We start from the raw sequence: 20267 nt of genomic DNA, 5'->3' as shown, positions 1-20267 counted from the left end.
CAGTATCCCTATTCATCCATTGATGTGATCCGTCCACTTAGTATGGGAATGTATCCGTCAACTTAATACGGGTCCATTCGCTTAGCCATCAGGAACTAGCATCGTCCCACTGACATAACTTGACCTTCAGCTTCTGTTGGTGTAGGGTACAAGGTTCCAGACAGACCTCTTTAGAGATCGACGGCTCCTTTAGGGACTAGTGTCGTTGGCTTATAATTGGTGTGGCATATTCTTTGCTGACGAGCTCTATAGTTGAGAATTTCTTTTCCTATTTCGAAAAATATCCTCATTAGTTTCAAAAATCAATAATAAAAGTTTTACATGGCCAAAAATCAATAATTATTTACGGTATTTTTCTCTTCTCCCGCATGTCGTCTTCTTCCTAACAAAATGATAAAGGAATTATTTAGAACCCAAAAAGGGTTGATGAAACGGTAAAAATAGCAGAAAGTAGATATTTTTGTTCAAGTTGGAAACCTTTGGGTCCAATGGCTGAGAGATAATGTTGTTGGTGCACTAATTTTTTAAACATTGACTTTGGCCATGAGTGTTTTTTATCCATAGATTTATATGAATTTGGCAGTACCTTAAATAAAATTGGTCATGAGGGTTTCAAAAATACTTAGCCTCAACAATTGTTATCTAAAAAATTTATGACTTTTGCCACGTATAAATTTTCTAGTATAAGAAGAAAAATGTGAGAGGAAGAAGTTGATAATGTGAAAGAGAGTGGATGCCTTGTTTCTTTTTTTCTTTTTTCTTTTTTTCTTTTTTCCTTTGCTAAGAAGAGTTAATGCCTAAATCACTAATTTCTAAAGAACAATAATGACATTACTATGAACCTTTTTTATCCTTAGATCTAATTGAAATCATGAGTTCCAGTTAGCTCAACTAATAAAGTTTTTGATGGTTGAATAAGAGATCTAGGATTCAATTCCCACCTATACTAAAAATTGATTGGTATCTTAGTCTGATGATAATGAGTTGTCAACAAGACCAGATGTCATAGGTTGAAACTCTCTCAAAAAACAAAATCTAATTGAAATCAATGGTGCAAAAAACGTGGTGTCTTGTGAAATTACATTTTAGAACATGTATTGAGTTTGTGTCGCATCTGCGGTACTAAAGCATTAGACTCAAATAAAAATCTATTAAAAAAATAAGTGCTATGTCCACAACATTTTCACAACACTTTCACAACAAATTTGAAGTAATAGATTGTTACAAGTTATTATTAGTAGAGCAAAAAAATTAATTTCAATGAAATCGTAGGTTCAAATTTGAACCAATAACAACTAATCATCTATAATTTATTATGAATGTATTATGAACATGTTGTGGACTTCTCCTTTAAAAAAAAAAAAGAAAAAAAAAAAAAAAAAGGTTCCTCAAGATCCATGGTAGTAATTAAGTGGGAGGAATGTGAAATGCTTTGCAGTAAAATCCTATTAAGGTTACACGCGGAATAGGGTAAGCCCAAAGCTCGGACGGCCCACATTCAAGCATACCATCACAAAATCTTATCGATGACCTCTAGAAACTACGAAAAAACAATTAGAACCAGAAGTATTTTGTAAATCCTATCCTAACCAAATATATATATATATATACCAAAGATGGATTTTAAAAAGTTAAGGCTGCAGACGACTTTTATAGGGCCCGCCGCTCACATTTTGAGCTTAAGCTGATAAGTTTTAGTAAATTTTTTACATTTTAATATTAATTATTCAACTTATTATATTTTTTTTTGTTTAAAAACCGTTTTTATTTTTTTATTTTTAAGTTTAAGGTTTCAATTATATTGAATTTTTATTAGATTAATATTATGGGAGCCTTCTTAGAGGTGGAAAAAAAAACATAATCCACATATATTAATTTCTCTTAAAACAATAAAATTTTGGGATTTTTTTTTTTTTTTGGGAACAATTTTAGGACCTATTGTTTATTTAGTGGGGGCCCTAAAATCCTTAAAAAACTTTTGAGACAAGTGGGTCTTAAAAGGCCAAGGCCTTGACCCGGAGTTTACAATAACAATAAAATCAACATATAGAAAGAATCATCTCCAAAAAAAAAAAAAAAAAAAACATATAGAATGAATTGATTATATATATAAAGAAAAATGAAAAAAAAAAAAAATTCGTTCAAAGTTGAATTGCTCATTTGCCTAGAGTCAATTTCAAAGGCCAAAATGTTTTCAGGGTTACAAATTGTGAGGTAGTTCAAATTTGCTTTCTAGCCAAAAGAAGAGTAAACATTTTTTTTAAGGAAAAAAAGAAGAGTAAACAAGATAATATTTAGTTCGATCAAGTGGACCGCTCGCCCTTTATTAAGAAAAGATCACGGAATAAGCTAAAGAAAGGCAACTGATTTGGGAGGAACTGAAGGATTTATGAATGCAATAGTGGTGCCTCTCCTGATTTAAAACACTAAAATAGCGGTGTCTCTCTCCGCATGGTGGACAAGTGATGTGGTCCACCATTTCACTAAAAAACTTCTATTTGTTTAAAATTGTTAGTTAGAAATTTTTTTTAAACAGGAATTAATTACTGACTTAGCAATTTTAAACAAGTGGAAGTTTTTTAGTGGAATGGTGAACAAGTGACGTGGTCCACCAGAGAACTCTATAATTTCTCTCAAAGAAGACAACATCTTGGAATAAACTCAAGGGAACTAATTTGAGAGGAACAAAAGGATATGTTTCTTGTATGGTTTATCAGCATTAATATTTGTTAGCGAAAGGTGTCAATCAAGGTAGTCATCATCCTTACCACTAGGGCTATAAATAAACCGAAATGTTCATGAACAATTTAGACTTGACTAAGGGAAAGAAAACTTATTTATCTTCATTTATTTATTAAAGGCGAAAAGCACATTTTAATCTCTACATTTTCAGACTATTCACATTTTAGTCCCTACATTTTATTTTTACCGCTTTTAGTTCCTATTCTGAAAAACGCTTCTCGTTTTGGTCCCTGTTATTACATCAGAAACGGAGAAAGCTGACATGGCAAACGGCAGGAATAAATAATACTTAATTAATGTCCACGTGGCCTAAATTAATAATAAAAAATGTTTTTTGGCATTAAAAAAATGCCACGTTAGTATCTAAATTTAAAAAAAAAATTAATTTATTAATTTTAAATAAATTAAAAACTAAAAATCATAGAATTGAGATCTAAGTGTGTCTTAAACAAGAACACAAACCTAGATCCAAGAACACAAACCCAGAAATAAATAAATAAAAATAAAAAAATAAAAAAACCAAACCCAAAAACACCACCACCACCACCATTTGAAATTTCAAATTTGATCCAAAACGAGGTTATTTCACTGGTATTTATACAAAAAGAAGATATAGAGAGAAGAAGGAGAAGAAGAAGAAGAAAGAGGTAGAGATGTCATATGCGTATTGCTCAGACTGTAAGCGGCAAACGAAGGTGGTGTTCGACCACTTGGTCGGCGACACCGTGTGTTCGAAGTGCGGGTTGGTGTTGGAGTCGCACTCAATTGACGAGACCTCTGAGTGGAGGACTTTCACAAACGAATCGGGCGATAACGACCCGGTTCGTGTCGTCGGGCTGACCAACCCGCTCTTGGCCGACGGAGGGCTCTTCGTCGTCATAGCCAAGCCCAACGGCTCCACCGGAGAGTTCCTCTCCTCCTCCCTTGGCCGATGGCAGAATCGCAGTTCCAACCCCGATTGTGGTGTTTTTGGATTTGGGTTTGGGTTTGGGTTTTTTTTTTTTTTTTTTTTTTTTTTTTTTTTTTTTTTCTTGGTTTGTATTCTTGGATCTAGATTTGTGTTCTTGTTGTTCTTGTTCAAGACACACTTAGATCTCAATTCATATGATTTTTAGTTTTTAATTCTGTTTTTAATTTTTTTATTTAGTTAAAATTAATAAATTAATTTTTTAATTTAGATGCCGATGTGGCATTTTTTAATGCCAAAAAACATTTTTTATTATTAATTTAGGCCATGTGGACATTAATTAAGTATTATTTATTCCTACTGTTTGCCACGTCAGCTTTCTCCGTTTCTGATGTAACGGCAGGGACCAAAACGAGAAGCGTTTTTCAGAATAGAGACTAAAAGTGGTAAAAATAAAATGTAGGGACTAAAATGGCAATAGCCTGAAAATGTAGGGACTAAAATGTGCTTTCCGCCTTTATTAAATGAGTCGTGCCAAAGCCTAAGTTAAAACTCAACTATTAAACAACCTAAGTTCAAATATAATAATGTGTTAGTAAATAATCCTATGACGAGTTTTAACTTTGTTGGTGAGTGCACACTGACTGGTTATCATTATATTGTAAAGAGCAAATGTTTGAGTCATTTGCACAAGTGCAGTCTTTCCTAGTAGAGGATTCTTAAGGACAATTAATTGATTTGGCTCCATGCCTCGGCTCAAAAACTAATAAGTTCCAAATTCCTTCAAATTTGTTTTTTTTTTTTTAATCAATTATGCTTCTATATTTTATAAATTTTACTTTAAAGTTTTTTTTTTTTTAATTAGTTTGGGAAATCTTCTTATATTTTTTCCAACCAACTTAAGAAGCAATTTTTGCTCTTATTAATCAACAAAATGATTGTTGTTATTGTCGTACCCTAATTCTCACCTCGTAAAATGATGTTGCGTTCCAATGGCTTTGGTTCGCTTTACTAGGCAACATGCATGTGTGTGCATTTGCTTAGGGTAAACAAGTGTGCATATGGCACATGTGCAATGCTATGGTGGGGTGTGTGTGTGATTATTTATACCTATATTTATTTTAATAAGTCTCCACCAATCATTGGGATTTTAAGGTGTGATTGATCACCTAAGTCTAATAAATTTTATTTCCTAATTTTAACTAAGAGAACCCTAAGGCTCCTAAGCTAAACTAGAAAATAGAATAAGCGTCTCGAACTAAAAATAAAAGATTCAGAAGTTCGGTTACTTGTGGTGAAGGTGTTAGGCATCTCACAACGTCTATCCAAAAGGATAGTACCTTGTTTCAAATTTAATCTAAAATCTCACTATTTTAAATAACAACTAACATATTTGACATTTTGTTTAAAAAGATATGCATGTACGTGTGAAACAAAGCATAGATGAAACCTATCTTAGGATGACATGTGAAGATGGCATGTACTCTATCCTAGTGTGACATATGTAGAAATGATGTGTAATCTACCCTAAGATGACATACAATCTATCCTAGGATGACATGTAAGGAGTATAAAAGAATGACGTGTAAATTATTCTAGGATGAAATGTAGTTCCTCAAAAAAGGAAGAAATGTAAAAATGACATTTACATCTATTATAAGATGACATGTAAAAATGACATGCAATCTATCCAAGAATAATATGTGAATCACATATAGCATGAATAATTTAAACAAGAGATAAGAAATGTACCTACTCATTTAAATTTAAGCTAAAACATACTAGGTCTCACATTTATTTTCATGCAAAGATCAACAAAGTAAGAAATTAGTTCAAGGGGAGGGGGTTATGTTTGGCTTTTAGGGTTTCCATGGACAAAACGAATTTAAGCCATGGGCAAAAACCCAAGGATTTTACATCTTTTTGAAAAGGTTCCTTGAAAGGGAGAGAAAAAAAAAAGTCCCATGGTTTTTAATTTTTCAAAAAATCCCTAAAAGGGATAGATTAAAAATCTCCATTGATTTTATATTTCTTTAAAAATCCCTACCAAGAAAGAGGAGTAAAGATCCAATGGGTTTTGAATTCTTGATAAAGTTCCCTAAAAGGGAAAAGATTAAAAATCCCATAAGTTTAATACTATAAAATGTTTTCAAAGAGGATAGGATTTAAAAGGTCCCATTGGTTTTTATTTTGAAAAGCTTAAGAAAATTTATTGGTGGAAACCCCCTAAGTTTAATCAAACTTTGTAAAAAAAAAAAACCTCCAAATAGGCATCCATATAGTATTAAAAATTTATAAATACACAAAATTGTTGTTTCTAAATACATTAAGATGCAATCATCTACCAACAAAGACAAAAACAAAAACAAAATAGTGTTTTTTTATCTCCAAATTTGAAATTGAGTGATCTAAAAGCTTTTGAAAAAAGTTTGAAAAACAAAGGTTTAATAAATAAAAATAGTAAAGTAATTCTTTTTGGGGTTTTGGCAAATTGACATTTATTAGTTGAAATTTTAGCAAATTAAGCGCACCCAAATGAAATTCATCACAAGAAATTTCCAACAATACCCTATTGGGGTCATTTTGAGGTCGTTTGCTTTTATTGAATTTGTGAGAGACCGCGCCCCTGGCCTATTTTGGAATTGGGCCAAACCCACATGAATAGGTGGAGTCATGTTATTACTTCTCAAAATGAAGGTTCGACTGATTATATTTTCACTTTTAGATTAAGGGTTTTACAATGGAGTCACCACTTATATAATTATTGGAAAAAATAAGAAAACTATAATTGAAAATTTTATCATTTTATTAATTTGAAACTAAATTTACATTGATTATAGGAAATTATATGGTTTTAGTCCTAAATGCAATCTAAGATAAAGTACATGGCTTTGTTTCCTAGTTACAATCTAGAAATTAAAAATTGCATGGATGAGCATTGATCTATTAACCCTTGATCTAAGTTTGGAGACTATATTCCAAGATGAGAAGGTGTTAGGCACTCACCTTGCTCGATGAAACTGGTCTTCTAGACTATAGTGACATACATTTATATCATATCATCCAACAGATTATCAATCAATTGCATTTTCATTGTTTTGCTTGAATTTAATGTGTATGCATGTGATAAACCCTAATTCCATTTATTAAACATCTTGCATTTGGATTTTTTTTTTTAAAAAAAAAATTCTAGTGAATGTGTGTGAATGATGATGTCCTAAATTCAAGTATTTGTAAGAACTATAAAAATAACATATTTTTCATATTTTGGATATGAAGTTAAGATCAAAACTAGTGTTATACATTAACATGTGATGAACTACCAAGAATATGTGAAGAACGATATGAACAACATTCGAGCATGTCATGAACATTCAAGCAATTTAATAATCCATTAGCTTGCTTTAATCTTAAATTGAAATTATAGCAACATAAAAAAAAATTAAAAAAAAAAAAAAACAAGTTTAAGGAAATGGATTATACTTGCATGCAAAATCCACAAAATGGAGGAGGCTTTTGGTGGAGTTCCTAAGGGTGGAGTAGAGATGATGAATTAGGAGAGGGAGAGTAAGTCTCATTTAATACCTTGAGTCTCAGGAAAACCAAAATACGATAAGACTAACTCTACTTCACTAGAACTCAAGAGAGGAAAAGAGAGAATGTTTTTGTGTCCTTTGAAATGGAGGAAAGGGGGGAGGGTTATATAGTAGCGGTGGAGAAAATATAAATGAAATGGCATTTAATAAAGGTTGACAAAGGATCAAAGAGAATCATGAACCTAGACCCTATTTCAGTATTTAAAGAAAGTTAGTGCATTAAATTTGGAGGTTGGTGGGAGTGATGAGCAAGCCAAATGTCTGAAACCTCGGTTTTTCCCATGGCTCTTGTAATAGTTTTTAGAACTAATTTCAAAAAATCATATATTTCTTAATTCTGATCGGAATTGCCTCATTCTTGTGTTCAAATTGAAACCCCCAAATGTCTAGTTTCTCATTGAATAATTATACAAATTAAACAAATTGCTCATTGAATAATTAATATTTGATTATCAAATTAATTAAGTGTGTGCAACCTTACCGTATAGATGTAGTCAAAGCTAATTAAATTATGACATATCATTAATTTCAAATTGATTATAGTTCTAACCAATTGGAATCAACTGTTCATAATCACATATAGTCGGACTCAATTTGTGATAGTGTATCTTGGTCATTAAAACTCGATTTAATGATAATTTTTAATCTAATAGCTAGGTTAAATCTTCCCCAGGTTTTTTACCAGTTTGGTTTTCTTGGGTTATCATATCGTCGTGTTCTTTATATTTCCGCATTATTTACATGATATAATTTTATTGTGTTAACCTAGAACTGAATAATTTATCTAAGTAATCACTTGACTAAATAACTAGGTTAAACAACTTGTGTTAAGAGATTTGAAAACATACAAGTGGTATCAGAGCAAGTTAGCTCTTGTGTTTTTAATCTTTTGATCTAAGAGTTAATCTTTGACCCCTGTTGTCATAGAACATGGTTACTCTCTTGTGATCCCACCTCACTTTGATGAGAACAACTATGCTTACTGGAAAGTAAGGATGAAATCATTCCTGAAATCTATTGATGAGAGAGTTTGGAATTCCATTGAATACGGATAGAAGAAACTGACTACTCCTGTAAGTGAGTGGTCAACTTCTCAAAAAGAAACAGTTACTTTTAATAGCAAAGTCATGAATGCTATTTTTAATGTTGTTTCTATGGAGGAATTCAATAGAATCTCAAATATTGAGATTGCTTATAGTGCATGAAATATTCTCCAAACTATGCATGAAGGCACAAAAGCAGTTAAGATTAATAAATTGCAACAGTTGACTACTAGATTTGAAAGCATTAGAATGTCTGATGATGAATGTTTTGATGAATTCTATGCTAAACTAAATGATATTGTTAAATTTGCTTATAATTTGGGTGAAATTTATGATCAACCTAAGATTGCTAGGAAGATACTTAGATCCTTGACTAAGGACTTTAGACCCAAAGTGACTGTCATTACTGAAAGCAAAGATGTGGACTCCATCCCTGTTGATGAGCTTGTAGGATCTCTCCAATCCTCTGAGCTAGACCTACCTAAGACAAACAAATCCAAATCAATGGCTCTTAAGTCAGTTGATGATGTTGATGGGAATAGATTTGATGATGAAATCTCTTCTACAGAGATTGCATATCTTGCCAAGAATTTTAGAAATTTTCTTAGGAACAACAACAGAAGGGCAAGAGGTAAAAATAATGTTGAATCTAGGAATTTTAAGAGGAATGAACCCACTAAAGTGAACAATACTGATAAATCTAAAGAAAAAGTAGATTAAACCTCTAGTAATTCACTTGGTCAACAATGTTTTGGTTGCCAAGGGTATGATCATGTGAAATCTGAATGTCCTACATTCTTGAGGTCAAAGGGTAAAGCTATACTTTGTAGTAATGAGGATGGAAACTTCATTGCTTTCACAGCTACTGTTGTAGTTGATGAAAGTGTTATGGTTGAAGAGAACCCTTCTGATGGGAACTCTCTATGTGTGCTAATTTGCAAGGAGCTTTTAATAAGTTATGCAAGGTTGCTGTAACGGATGAAATGAGTGTAGACTTAGATTTAAAGAAAATTGCCTCCCTTGAACTTGATAAGAAAAATTTATTGTTGAAATTGCTTGATGCTAATACTTTGATTAATAAGGAAAAGACTAAAAACATGTTGTTGTTTGATAAGATTAAGAACTTGGAACAAGAATTATCTGTTGCTAGAGAACAAATAAATAGGTCTGTTAGTCCTAAACTTGATCACCTGTTGAGTGTTCAGAAGTCTCCCTTAGAAAAATCTAGTCTAGGTTTTGTAGATAGCATCTCAGTGTCTAAAACTCATTCCACAAATTTTGTTTCTTCTTCCTGAGCCCCCCAAGAGTGAGATTGTTAAACCAGTAGAAGTTACACCACCTCCTAGGAAGATTAGAGTTGATCTTAAAGAGCCTAAGCCTACGAATCCTAACCTTCCTAAGGATAAGAAGTATGATAGACCTCTATAGATTTGTCATTTTTGTGGAAAGGCTGGGCATATTTGCCCAAACTGTTTCAAGTTGCAAATTTCAAAGTGAGCAAATAAGCCAAAAGTTTCTGTGCCTCAATCACAAGATCCTATGGTATTTATTGGTGAATTAGTAAAGACGTTAAACCTTTATACCAATCCTAGAATTGCACATAATTTTAATATGAATAATAACTCCAATGCCAGAGTTGTATTTAAGAAGTTTTGGATGCAAAATGCTCAATCTAATTGAGTATTTCTAACATGGTCCTTGTGCTTCATCTTAATACTCTTTGTGACCATTCTTCTTTTGATGTTTTGTTTCCTTTTTGTTTTTAGGATTTGCATTGCATTACATTCATGCATTTCATGATAGGTTGGTTTTGCTATTCCTTTTAATAATAAAAAATTTAATTAAAAAAAAAAAGAGAAATGAGAAATATGTTTTGTATTATATATCTTGGATTTGTAATCAAGGTTGGTCTATTATCTTTACATAACATACTTGTGTACCTTGTTTATCTTGGATGAGTTTATTTTTACTACACTTTGCTAGTTTTAGCTATGGAATGCATGTTGTGTGGGAGTTATTTATAGTTTTTGATTACATAATCTTAATTTTGAAGTCACATGCTTTTAATTGTTAAGACTTGAACTTAATGAAAAAGGCATAAATAACCATCTCACCACTGTTTACTAACCAATCATGAACACTTTAGTGCATATCATAAGAATTTGTGCTCGAGAAAATGTAGCACATGCACAAAAAGAACATAAGGTGTAGCCTCGGATTAATAATAAAATTGGTATGTACATTATTGAGCTATAATAAAGATGACACAAATAAATAAAAATTGGTGTGTATATTATTTGGCTAAAATATCAATTTCACAATGAAATAAAAATGGTGTGTACATTATGAGGCAAAATAAAATAAAATAAATTTACATGATTGCAAGCTTGTTTTATAGGAGATGTGAGAGTTATAAGATGTAACTCTTTAAGTGATAGTCTCTTTCAAACTTATGTGAGGAAGAATGTAGAAATTATGATTGATTACTATCTACATATCACCTCACATGTATCTCATGCCATTACTAGTTGCACACACTACACAAGTTATTCTTTTCTAAACTTAGAACATGATATTGTGTGTGAATTTGTTTTGGCCATTCAAGATTATATGTTCCTTGATTTTGATGCAAAATATGTTTAATGTTTGAGTTTTTGGAGACAAAAGGGTTGAAAAACTTGTTTTTGGAAGATCTGGGTTGAATTCATGTGTTTTTGAAACTTTTAAACTCATGCATTTCATTCATGATATATGTTGGATTGAGTTGTTTCTGCACAAAATTTGCTCTAGTTTTCAAAAATTTCAAAATTCCAAATTTTTGCTCGACCGATTGAAATTGCGATTAAAATTTTGGTTTGAATTTGCCTGCCTTGATCGGTGCTTGATTGATGCTCGATCGATCGAATCTCTTTTTAGATCAATCGAAGCTCAATTTCAACTGATTAAATTTTGAAAGTTGAGTGTTTTAAAAAAGGCTTTCTCACGTGTTCTTCATTATTTTCAAATCTTTTCAAACACCTTTCTCACTTTCTCTCTTCTACCGATCCAAACTAAAAAAAAATTTGTCGTTTTCTTCCATAAATCTCTCCAAGGTTTTTGTCCTCAAGCACTAGTAAGTCTTTTATACCCTTTCTTTTTCCATTTAATCACTTGTTTCATGCATTTTCTTTGAAAAATTCGAACATAGCATCTTAGGGATTTTTGTTCATTTCATTTGTTTTTAATCAAATTTAATCAATGGGTTTTTGTTCCTAGATGATATAAACATGATCCTCATGCATTAATTTGATCAATTTTGTGTTTTGAGGGAAATTGAAATTTCTAGGGCTTGGAACTTTGTGAATTTGGGGATTTTGTTCAATTGGGCTAAATTTGGTAAAATTGACTTGTGTTTTTAATAGATTAATTCATTATATGATGTTTTCTAACTAGTATAATGGTTAATTATTCAATGTGGTTGATTTTTTGAAATTGGGGGTTTTCAAATTTGGGGTTTTTGGACTAAAACTCTATGTTCAAGTCAATTGATGGTTCATACAGTATAATTGAACAAGTTTCAATGCATTAGAGCACGCATCATATGTGCATTCATTACATGCATCATATAGATTGTTATTTATTGAAATTTTTGTGCTCTAACCCACTCTAATGTAGTCTGCCCTTGGTATTTTCTTTGTTTTTGTTTTTCCTTTCTTTTCCAATCTTTAGCATCATGGTTAGGAATACTAGAGCCAAGAAAACCACCACCCTTTCTACTCCTGAGTTCCAGAGTGATAGGTTTAGAAGATCAAGATTCATGTCAAGAACTTGGTGATCTCTTCAGTTGCTGCACAAAGAACTTTAAATAAGATCTGAAACCTTTGAGTGGAGTCTTAAAGTCACAAGTAAGAGAACTTGTGATTGCAGTGGATCAAAGAAAGAAGTAGTCCATGGACTCAGAGCTATCACGTGGTTGTGGTAGTAAGTTTTCTACACGAGATAGCAATAAGATGTCCGTGGTCTAAGTTCTATGGTACAAATTTCAATTATTTCATAGTGGATCTGGTTTATCTTAAGAATAGCTAAGTTAAATCCTCCCTAGGTTTTTTATCGGTTTGGTTTTCCTAGGTTATCATATCGTTGTGTTTTTTATAGTTCCGTATTATTTACATTATATGATTTTATTGTGTTAACCTAAAACTGAATAATTTATCTAAGTAATCACTTATAACTAGGTTAAATAACTTGTGTTAAAGGGTCTAAAAACGTACATACTTGCTCGATAAGGCAAGCATAAAACTCGTATTTGATTCTAATAAACTTATTCTTAGCTATAATAGGGTTTTGTGGCTAAGGTATTTTGTCTTGGGGGATTATTTGTACTTGATTTTGTATGTGAGAACATGAATAAAGCTAATCCTTCTTTTGCTAATCCTTTTTTATTTTCAAGAAACATGATATTACATTACATTCATAGATGACTACTCCAATTTACAAGGGTATATTTCCTGAATGGCAAAAATAAACTGAAAACATGTTCATAAAGTTTAAGACAAGAGTTGAAAATAAAAAAGGTGAGAAAATTAGAAGACTTGGATCGAATTAAGGAGGATAGTATGATTCATTTATACTTCAAAACGTTTTTGAGGAAAATGGAATTATTTATGAAATTACTGCACCATGTACACTAAACAAATTGGATTAGCTAAGAGTAGAACTTTGAATCACCCATTGGTAGTTTTTGTCTATTTGTTCCTAAACATAGACAAATTTGGCATAAGGCCTTCATTGACCATGTCTGTGAAATGCTCCTCCACAGCTTTTCTATGAAGCGGTGAATATCTATCAAGATTTGATTATACTAATGGTGTAATAATTTGTCGGAGATGATTACATGTCCACTTAAATTGAACATTTGAAGTCCATACTAAAATTTCCCTCTTTTCGGCGAGGCTAATTTCTCACGAGCTCATTTGTAGTATTAAAATGATACTTTTCTTATTAGAATTCATATTTTGTTTTGGACAAAATTTTGCTACAAAATTAGTTGTAACCTAAGGTTATAATTTTATTTTTTTTTTTAAATTAACATTCTATATATTTTAAAATTTTAACCGTTAGAGTGCTTGTTTTTCATACTTTTAACATACATTTCAAATTTTGTATCAATCAGATGTTATTTAATATATCATTCATAAACTTAATTTTTATACATAATTTTAGACTACAAAAATTTGCAATTTAAATAATTAATTGATGACATGGTTTTTTATCTTTGATCTTCTAGAAATTTTGCAAGTATGGAGAATATAAGAAGAAAATATAATCTAAGGGCTGATTTGTCAAAATTCACATAAGAAGATATTAAGCGAAATAGTAGTTTTAAGTTATAACCAACCAAATTTTGTCATTTTGACTTTACCATCAATATATATTGATGATGCTGTAAATATCACCAGTGAGGCTAATTTCTCACAAGCTCATTTGTAGTATTAAAATGATACTTTTCTTATTAGAATTCATATTTTGTTTTGGACAAAATTTTGCTACAAAATTAGTTGTAACCTAAGGTTATAATTTTATTCTTTTAAAAAAATTAACATTCTATATATTTTAAAATTTTAACCGTTAGAGTGCTTGTTTTTCATACTTTTAACATACATTTCAAATTTTGTATCAATCAGATGTTATTTACTATATCATCCATAAACTTAATTTTTATACATAATTTTAGACTACAAAAATTTGCAATTTAAATAATTAATTGATGACATGGTTTTTTATTTTTGATCTTCTAGAAATTTTGCAAGTATGAAGAATATAAGAAGAAAATATAATCTAAGAGCTGATTTGTCAAAATTCACATAAGAAGATATTAAGCGAAATAGTAGTTTTAAGTTATAACCAACCAAATTTTGTCATTTTGACTTTACCATCAATATATATTGATGATGCCGTAAATATCACCAGTGGGCTACACGATCCTTGCACGCTTGTAATGATATCTGCAAAGAAAAGAGAGAAGACCTAATAGAGAGCACCGGTGTGATGCCGGCCAAACACCCTCCGAAGGTCAAGTTAGAACTATTCTCACAACTCTAGAGTGCTAGAGAGGGTTAAATTATGCATACCTTGATTTGTGAGGGTATTGGGGCTTTTATAGTAGTAGAAGGTTGGCCTCTCTTCCTTGGTGTCGAAGTCTTTTCCTTATAGGAATCCTCTTGTATGGTCCCAAACGTGATGAGCAAAACATTTCCTTGTAGAGAAGATCTTCATTAACGCGCGTATCTTACGGAAATCCTTTCCTTGTAGGTCTCTCCTTGATTAGGGTTAGCCGTGGAGCACAAGTTATTTCCTTTTATGATTCCTTGGAGACCACTTAAGCCATATGGGTGCCACGTGGCCTTGAGGCCCGTCCACCTCTTTTCCTTGTAACTCGGATCCGTCCATGTAGAGAGAATATCTGTCTACTAGTATCATACCGTTAGGTACATTCAAATGGATCCATCAGCCTAAATTTTGTACTCTACAACCCTCAATTATGGTTAGGCGCAGGGTGCAAGGCTTTTCCATATCAGGATTCTTGATGAGCACTTCCAATACCATGCGTCCCCTTCTATTAGGTTCGTCCGCCAAGGGTCTGTCCCCTCTATTGGGTCCGTCCATATTGAGGTTCGCCTAGCTGAGGTTCGCTTCCTCTGGATCCATCTGCCCACCGAAATGTATTCGTCAGTCTTGCCATGTCGTCAGCTTTGTAGGTCTAAAAATACCCTTATCAGTTGCCCCCTCAGCACATGTGTCCATCAGTTTCGCCCTGAACGGACTCATGTGGTGACAGATTCTTGCAGCCATCGTCTCTTTCCTCAGGAGTTATGCTTTGATTGATGGGGTAGTTGAGGGTATATGCGGCGCGTTCTGAGTGGCGCTGAGGTCGTCGAAGAAAATGTACCCGTTGATCAGCTTTAGGATTTTTACTTTTAAGTTTATTTTGAGAATAGTAGTTTCGTATATGCTAAGCTCTTTTGAGAACAATGGCTTTTTGTAAGGATAACGATTGTCGCTCATTGGTTTTTTGAGCTTTCTTTGCTTCCGTCATCTTGCGTGTTATTACTTACGCCACATATTGAACACGTCCTGAAGCTTTGATTTTCTGTGGGGAAGCATGGTGGCTTCTTTGTGGTTTTGCACTTAAATGCTATATCTAGTGGTTAATGAATCATTGGCATGCACGACCTTTATACTTAGTAGACAGCATGCAAAGCTCCACTTCTCTTTCTCTTTACATGCGCATCTGGTTATCTCAACACGTATGCATGGTGTTTAAGCGCTTGAATGTTGATATTGAATGAATAGCTTGCTTGTGGTTTTGAACCTCAACGTCACATGCCCTTCTTTTTAATAAGTCATGACTGTTCATGCTTTTTTTTTTTTTTTTTTTCTTTTTAAATTTTTACCAAGCCATTTGTGAAGGGCTTGGTTTGTTGGTCCACCCCACTCGTAGGTAGGAAGACTTAGCATTTTGACCAAGGCACTTATAGGTGGCTTGGTTCATCCGTCCACCCGTAGGTAGGAAGACTTAGAATTTTGTCCAAGGCACTTGTGAGTGGCTTGGTTCGTCCTTCCACCCCTAGGTAGAAAGACTTAGGATTTTAACCAAGGCACTTCTAGGAGACTTGGTGCGTCCGTCCACCTGTAAGTAGTAGGACTTAAATTTTGTACCAAGGCACTTGTTGGTGGCCTGGTTCGTCCTTCCACCCGTAGATAGGAAGTCTTAGAATTTTGACCAAGGCACTCGTGGATGACTTTGTTCGTCCTTCCACCCGTAGGTAGTAGGACTTAAATTTTGGACCAAGGCACTTGTTGGTGGCTCGGTTCGTCCTTCCACCCGTAGGTAAGAAGATTTAGAATTTTGACCAAGGCACTCGTGGGTGACTTGGTTCGTCCTTCCACCCATAGGTAGTAGGACTTAAATTTTGTACCAAGGCACTTGTTGGTGGCTTGGTTCTTCCTTCCACCTGTAGGTAGGAAGACTTAGAATTTTGACCAAGGCACTTGTGAGTGACTTGGTTTGTCCTTCCACCCGTTGGTAGTAGGACTCAGAATTTTAACCAAGGCACTTCTAGGTGACTTGGTTCGTCCGTCCACCCATGAGTAGTAGGACTTAAAATTTTTTTACCAAGGCACTTGTGGGTGACTTGGTTCGTCTGTCCTCCCGTAGGTAGGAAGACTTAAAATTTTGTCCAAGGCACTTGTGAGTGGCTTGGTTCGTCTTTCCACCCGTAGGTAGGAAGACTTGGAATTTTTACCAAAGCACTTCTAGATGACTTGGTACGTCCGTCCACCCGTAGGTAGTAGGACTTAAATTTTGTACCAAGACACTTGTTGGTGGCTTGGTTCGTCCTTCCACCTATAGGTAGGAAGACTTAGAATTTTGACCAAGGCACTCATGGATGACTTGGTTCGTCCTTCCACCTGTAAGTAGTAGGGCTTAAATTTTATACCAAGGCACTTGTTGGTGGCTTGGTTCGTCCTTCCACCCGTAGGTAGGAAGACTTAGAATTTTAACCAAGGTACTTCTAGGTGACTTGGTTCGTCCGTCCACCCATGGGTAGTAGGACTTAAATTTTGTACCAAGGTACTTGTTGGTGGCTTGGTTCGTCCTTCCACCCGTAGGTAGGAAGACTTAGAATTTGACCAAGGCACTCGTGGGTGACTTAGTTCGTCCTTCCACCCGTAGGTAGTAGGACTTAGATTTTTTACCAAGGCACTTATGGATGGCTTGGTTCGTCCGTCCACCCATAGGTAGGAAGACTTAGAATTTTAACCAAGGCACTTCTAGGTGACTTTGTTCATCCGTCCACCCGTGGGTAGTAGGACTTAAATTTTGTACCAAGACACTTGTTGGTGGCTTGGTTCTTCCTTCCTCCCGTAGGTAGGAAGTCTTAGAATTTTAACCAAGGCACTCGTGGATGACTTGGTTTGTCCTTCCACCCGTAGGTAGTAGGACTTAAATTTTGTACCAAGGCACTTGTTGGTGGCTTGATTTGTCCTTCCACCCATAGGTAAGAAGATTTAGAATTTTGACCAAGGCACTCGTGTGTGACTTGGTTCATCCTTCCACCCATAGGTAGAAGGACTTAAATTTTGTACCAAGGCACTTATTGGTGGCTTGGTTCTTCCTTCCACCTGTAGGTAGGAAGACTTAGAATTTTGACCAAGGCACTCATGGATGACTTGGTTTGTCCTTCCACCCGTAGGTAGTAGGACTTAAATTTGGTACCCAGACACTTGTTGGTGGCTTGGTTCGTCCTTCCACCTGTAGGTAGGAAGATTTAGAATTTTAACCAAGGCACTTCTAGGTGACTTGATTCGTCCATCCACCCATGGATAGTAGGACTTAAATTTTGTACCAAGGCACTTGTTGGTGGCTTGGTTCGTCCTTCCACCCGTAGGTAGGAATACTTAGAATTTGACCAAGGCACTCGTGGGTGACTTGGTTCGTCCTTCCACCCGTAGATAGAAGGACTTAGATTTTTTACCAAGGCACTTGTGGATGGCATGGTTTGTCCGTCCACCCATAGGTAGGAAGACTTAAAATTTTAACCAAGGCACTTCTAGGTGACTTGGTTCGTCCATCCACCTGTGGGTGGTAGGACTTAAATTTTGTACCTAGGCACTTGTTGGTGGCTTGGTTCATCCTTCCACCCGTAGGCAGGAAGACTTAGAATTTGACCAAGGCACTCATGGGTGACTTGGTTCGTCCTTCCACCCGTAGGTAGTAGGACTTAGATTTTTTACCAAGGCACTTGTAGATGGCTTGGTTCGTCCATCCACCCGTAGGTAGGAATACTTAGAATTTTGATCAAGGCACGCATGAGTGGCTTGATTCGTCTGTCCGCCCATAGGTAGAATGACTTAGAATTTTCTCCAAGGCACTCGTGACTGGCTTGGTTCATCCTTCCACTCGTAGGTAGGACTTAGTTTTGGATGAGAATCAGGTGCCGTTGGCATCCTTGATCGTCGGTACCCTTGGTTGTCGATCCATCCCATTGGGATGAGGATTAGGTGCCCGTCGGCTTCCTTTTGTAGTGTTTGGCCACAAGTTCTTGCTGAAACCTTGGCATTTATTGTATGCTTTTACGTAGGATTGGGCATCCTTCTGCACGGTAGGCCACTGGTGCACTGCCCCCGTTACGCGTGATGCCCGAACTTTGAATCTTTGGGACGCATTGCAGTCCTCTGGAAGCGTCCCATTCTTAAGGTATTTCATCCAACCAATACCTGCTTGTATCACTTGTATTTCCAATTCCTTACCGAACACGACCAATAGTCATGTGTTCAGCAGATGCAGCCTTAGCTAATCGATCAACGTGTTCGATAGATGCAGCCTAAGGTACTTCATTCGCTCTCCTTTGGTTTCGTAGTCTTCATTGATATGCCCTATAACAACTTGGGAGTCGCTATGGATGACGATTGATGAGGCCCCGACATCTTTGGCTAAGTCGAGTCCCGTTAGTACAGCTTCATACTTAGCTTTAGTATTGGCCATTAGGAACTGGAGTCGGATAGGGCACTCTATGACGTCCTCTTCAAAAGATTGTAGGACTAGCCCGATCCCTCCAGCATCTTTGTTGGATGATTCATCCGTTCAAACCTTCCATGGGGCTGCCCCCCTGCCTTTTGCCTTGTTCGTTATAAATTTTGTGACAAAGTTAGCTAATGCTTAGGCTGAGGCTAACTTCTCCACGGGGGGATATCTTTCTTTCGCCCCCCTAAGCGCTCGACTGGTGTAACATACGGGGTAATTGCACACGATCCTCCTTTTGGATGAGAGCTAAACTAACAACTGTGGGGGATACGCCAAGTAGAGGGAAAGCTCTTCATTGGGTTCGGATGGATTGAGTAGTGGACATGCGAGGTATGCCTTTAGTTCCTTAAAAGCTCTTTGGCATTCGTCGGTCCACTCAAATGCTTTCATCTTGGTCGTCCTTTTCTTGGTGATCATCCGTCGGGGGACGGCCGTTGTTGTGTTTGTTACTGCCCTATTTGTCATTTTGATGGTTCAAATAATATTCGTTCCACTGGCCCAACTTTTGCTCCAGCAACACTCCAAGGAGTTGGGTGGGTTTTTGGTCTCTTGGTTGATGGTAGCCTTTGATTGTTTGGATCATGCAACTTTTTGTCTTAGGAGCGGTGATATGACTGATCACTTGTTTCCCACAAACGGCGCCAACTGATGATGTCGTAAATATCACCAGTGAGCTACACGATCCTTGCACGCTTGTAACGATATCTGCAAAGAAAAGAGAGAAGACCTAATAGAGAGCATCGGTGTGGTGCCGGCCAAACACCCTCCGAAGGTCAAGTTAGAACTATTCTCATAACTCTAGAGTGCTAGAGAGGGGTAAATTATGCGTACCTTGATTTGTGAGGGTATTGGGGCTTTTATAGTAGTAGAAGGTTGGCCTCTCTTCCTTGGTGTAGAAGTCTTTTCCTTGGTGTAGAAGTCTTTTCCTTATAGGAATCCTCTTGTATAGTCCCAAACGTGATGAGCAAGACATTTCCTTGTAGAGAAGATCTTCATTAACGCGCGTATCTTACGGAAATCCTTTCCTTGTAGGTCTCTCCTTGATTAGGGTTAGCTGTGGAGCACAAGTTATTTCCTTTTAGGATTCCTTGGAGACCACTTAAGCCATGTGGGTGCCACGTGGCCTTGAGGCCCGTCCACCTCTTTTCCTTGTAACTCGAATCCGTCCATGTAGAGAGAATATCCGTCTACTAGTATCGTACCATTAGGTACATTCAAATGGATCCATCAGCCTAAATTTTGTACTCTACAACCCTCAATTATGGTTAGGCGTAGGGTGCAAGGCTTTTCCATATCAGGATTCTTGATGAGCACTTCCAGTACCATGCGTCCGCCTCTATTGGGTTCATCCGCCAGGGGTCTGTCCCCTCTGTTGGGTCCGTCCATATTGAGGTTCGCCTAGCTGAGGTTCG

At 35.5% G+C, this 20267-nt stretch overlaps 1 protein-coding gene across 1 annotated transcript; it reads left to right on the top strand.

The window, feature by feature from the left end:
- Positions 1–3395: 3395 nt before the first annotated feature.
- On the top strand, positions 3396–9263 carry LOC115949909 (transcription initiation factor IIB-2-like). Its single transcript, XM_031067173.1, has 2 exons — positions 3396–3705; positions 9052–9263. Exons 1-2 carry the CDS (start codon positions 3396–3398, stop codon positions 9261–9263), a joined length of 522 nt encoding a protein of 173 aa, XP_030923033.1.
- The last annotated feature ends 11004 nt before the right edge of the window (positions 9264–20267 follow it).

Source organism: Quercus lobata, chromosome 6 (assembly GCF_001633185.2).
Source record: "Quercus lobata isolate SW786 chromosome 6, ValleyOak3.0 Primary Assembly, whole genome shotgun sequence".
Lineage (NCBI taxonomy): Eukaryota > Viridiplantae > Streptophyta > Magnoliopsida > Fagales > Fagaceae > Quercus > Quercus lobata.
The sequence above is the reverse complement of the archived record's forward strand: the minus strand, read 5'-3'. Positions and strand labels throughout refer to the sequence as shown.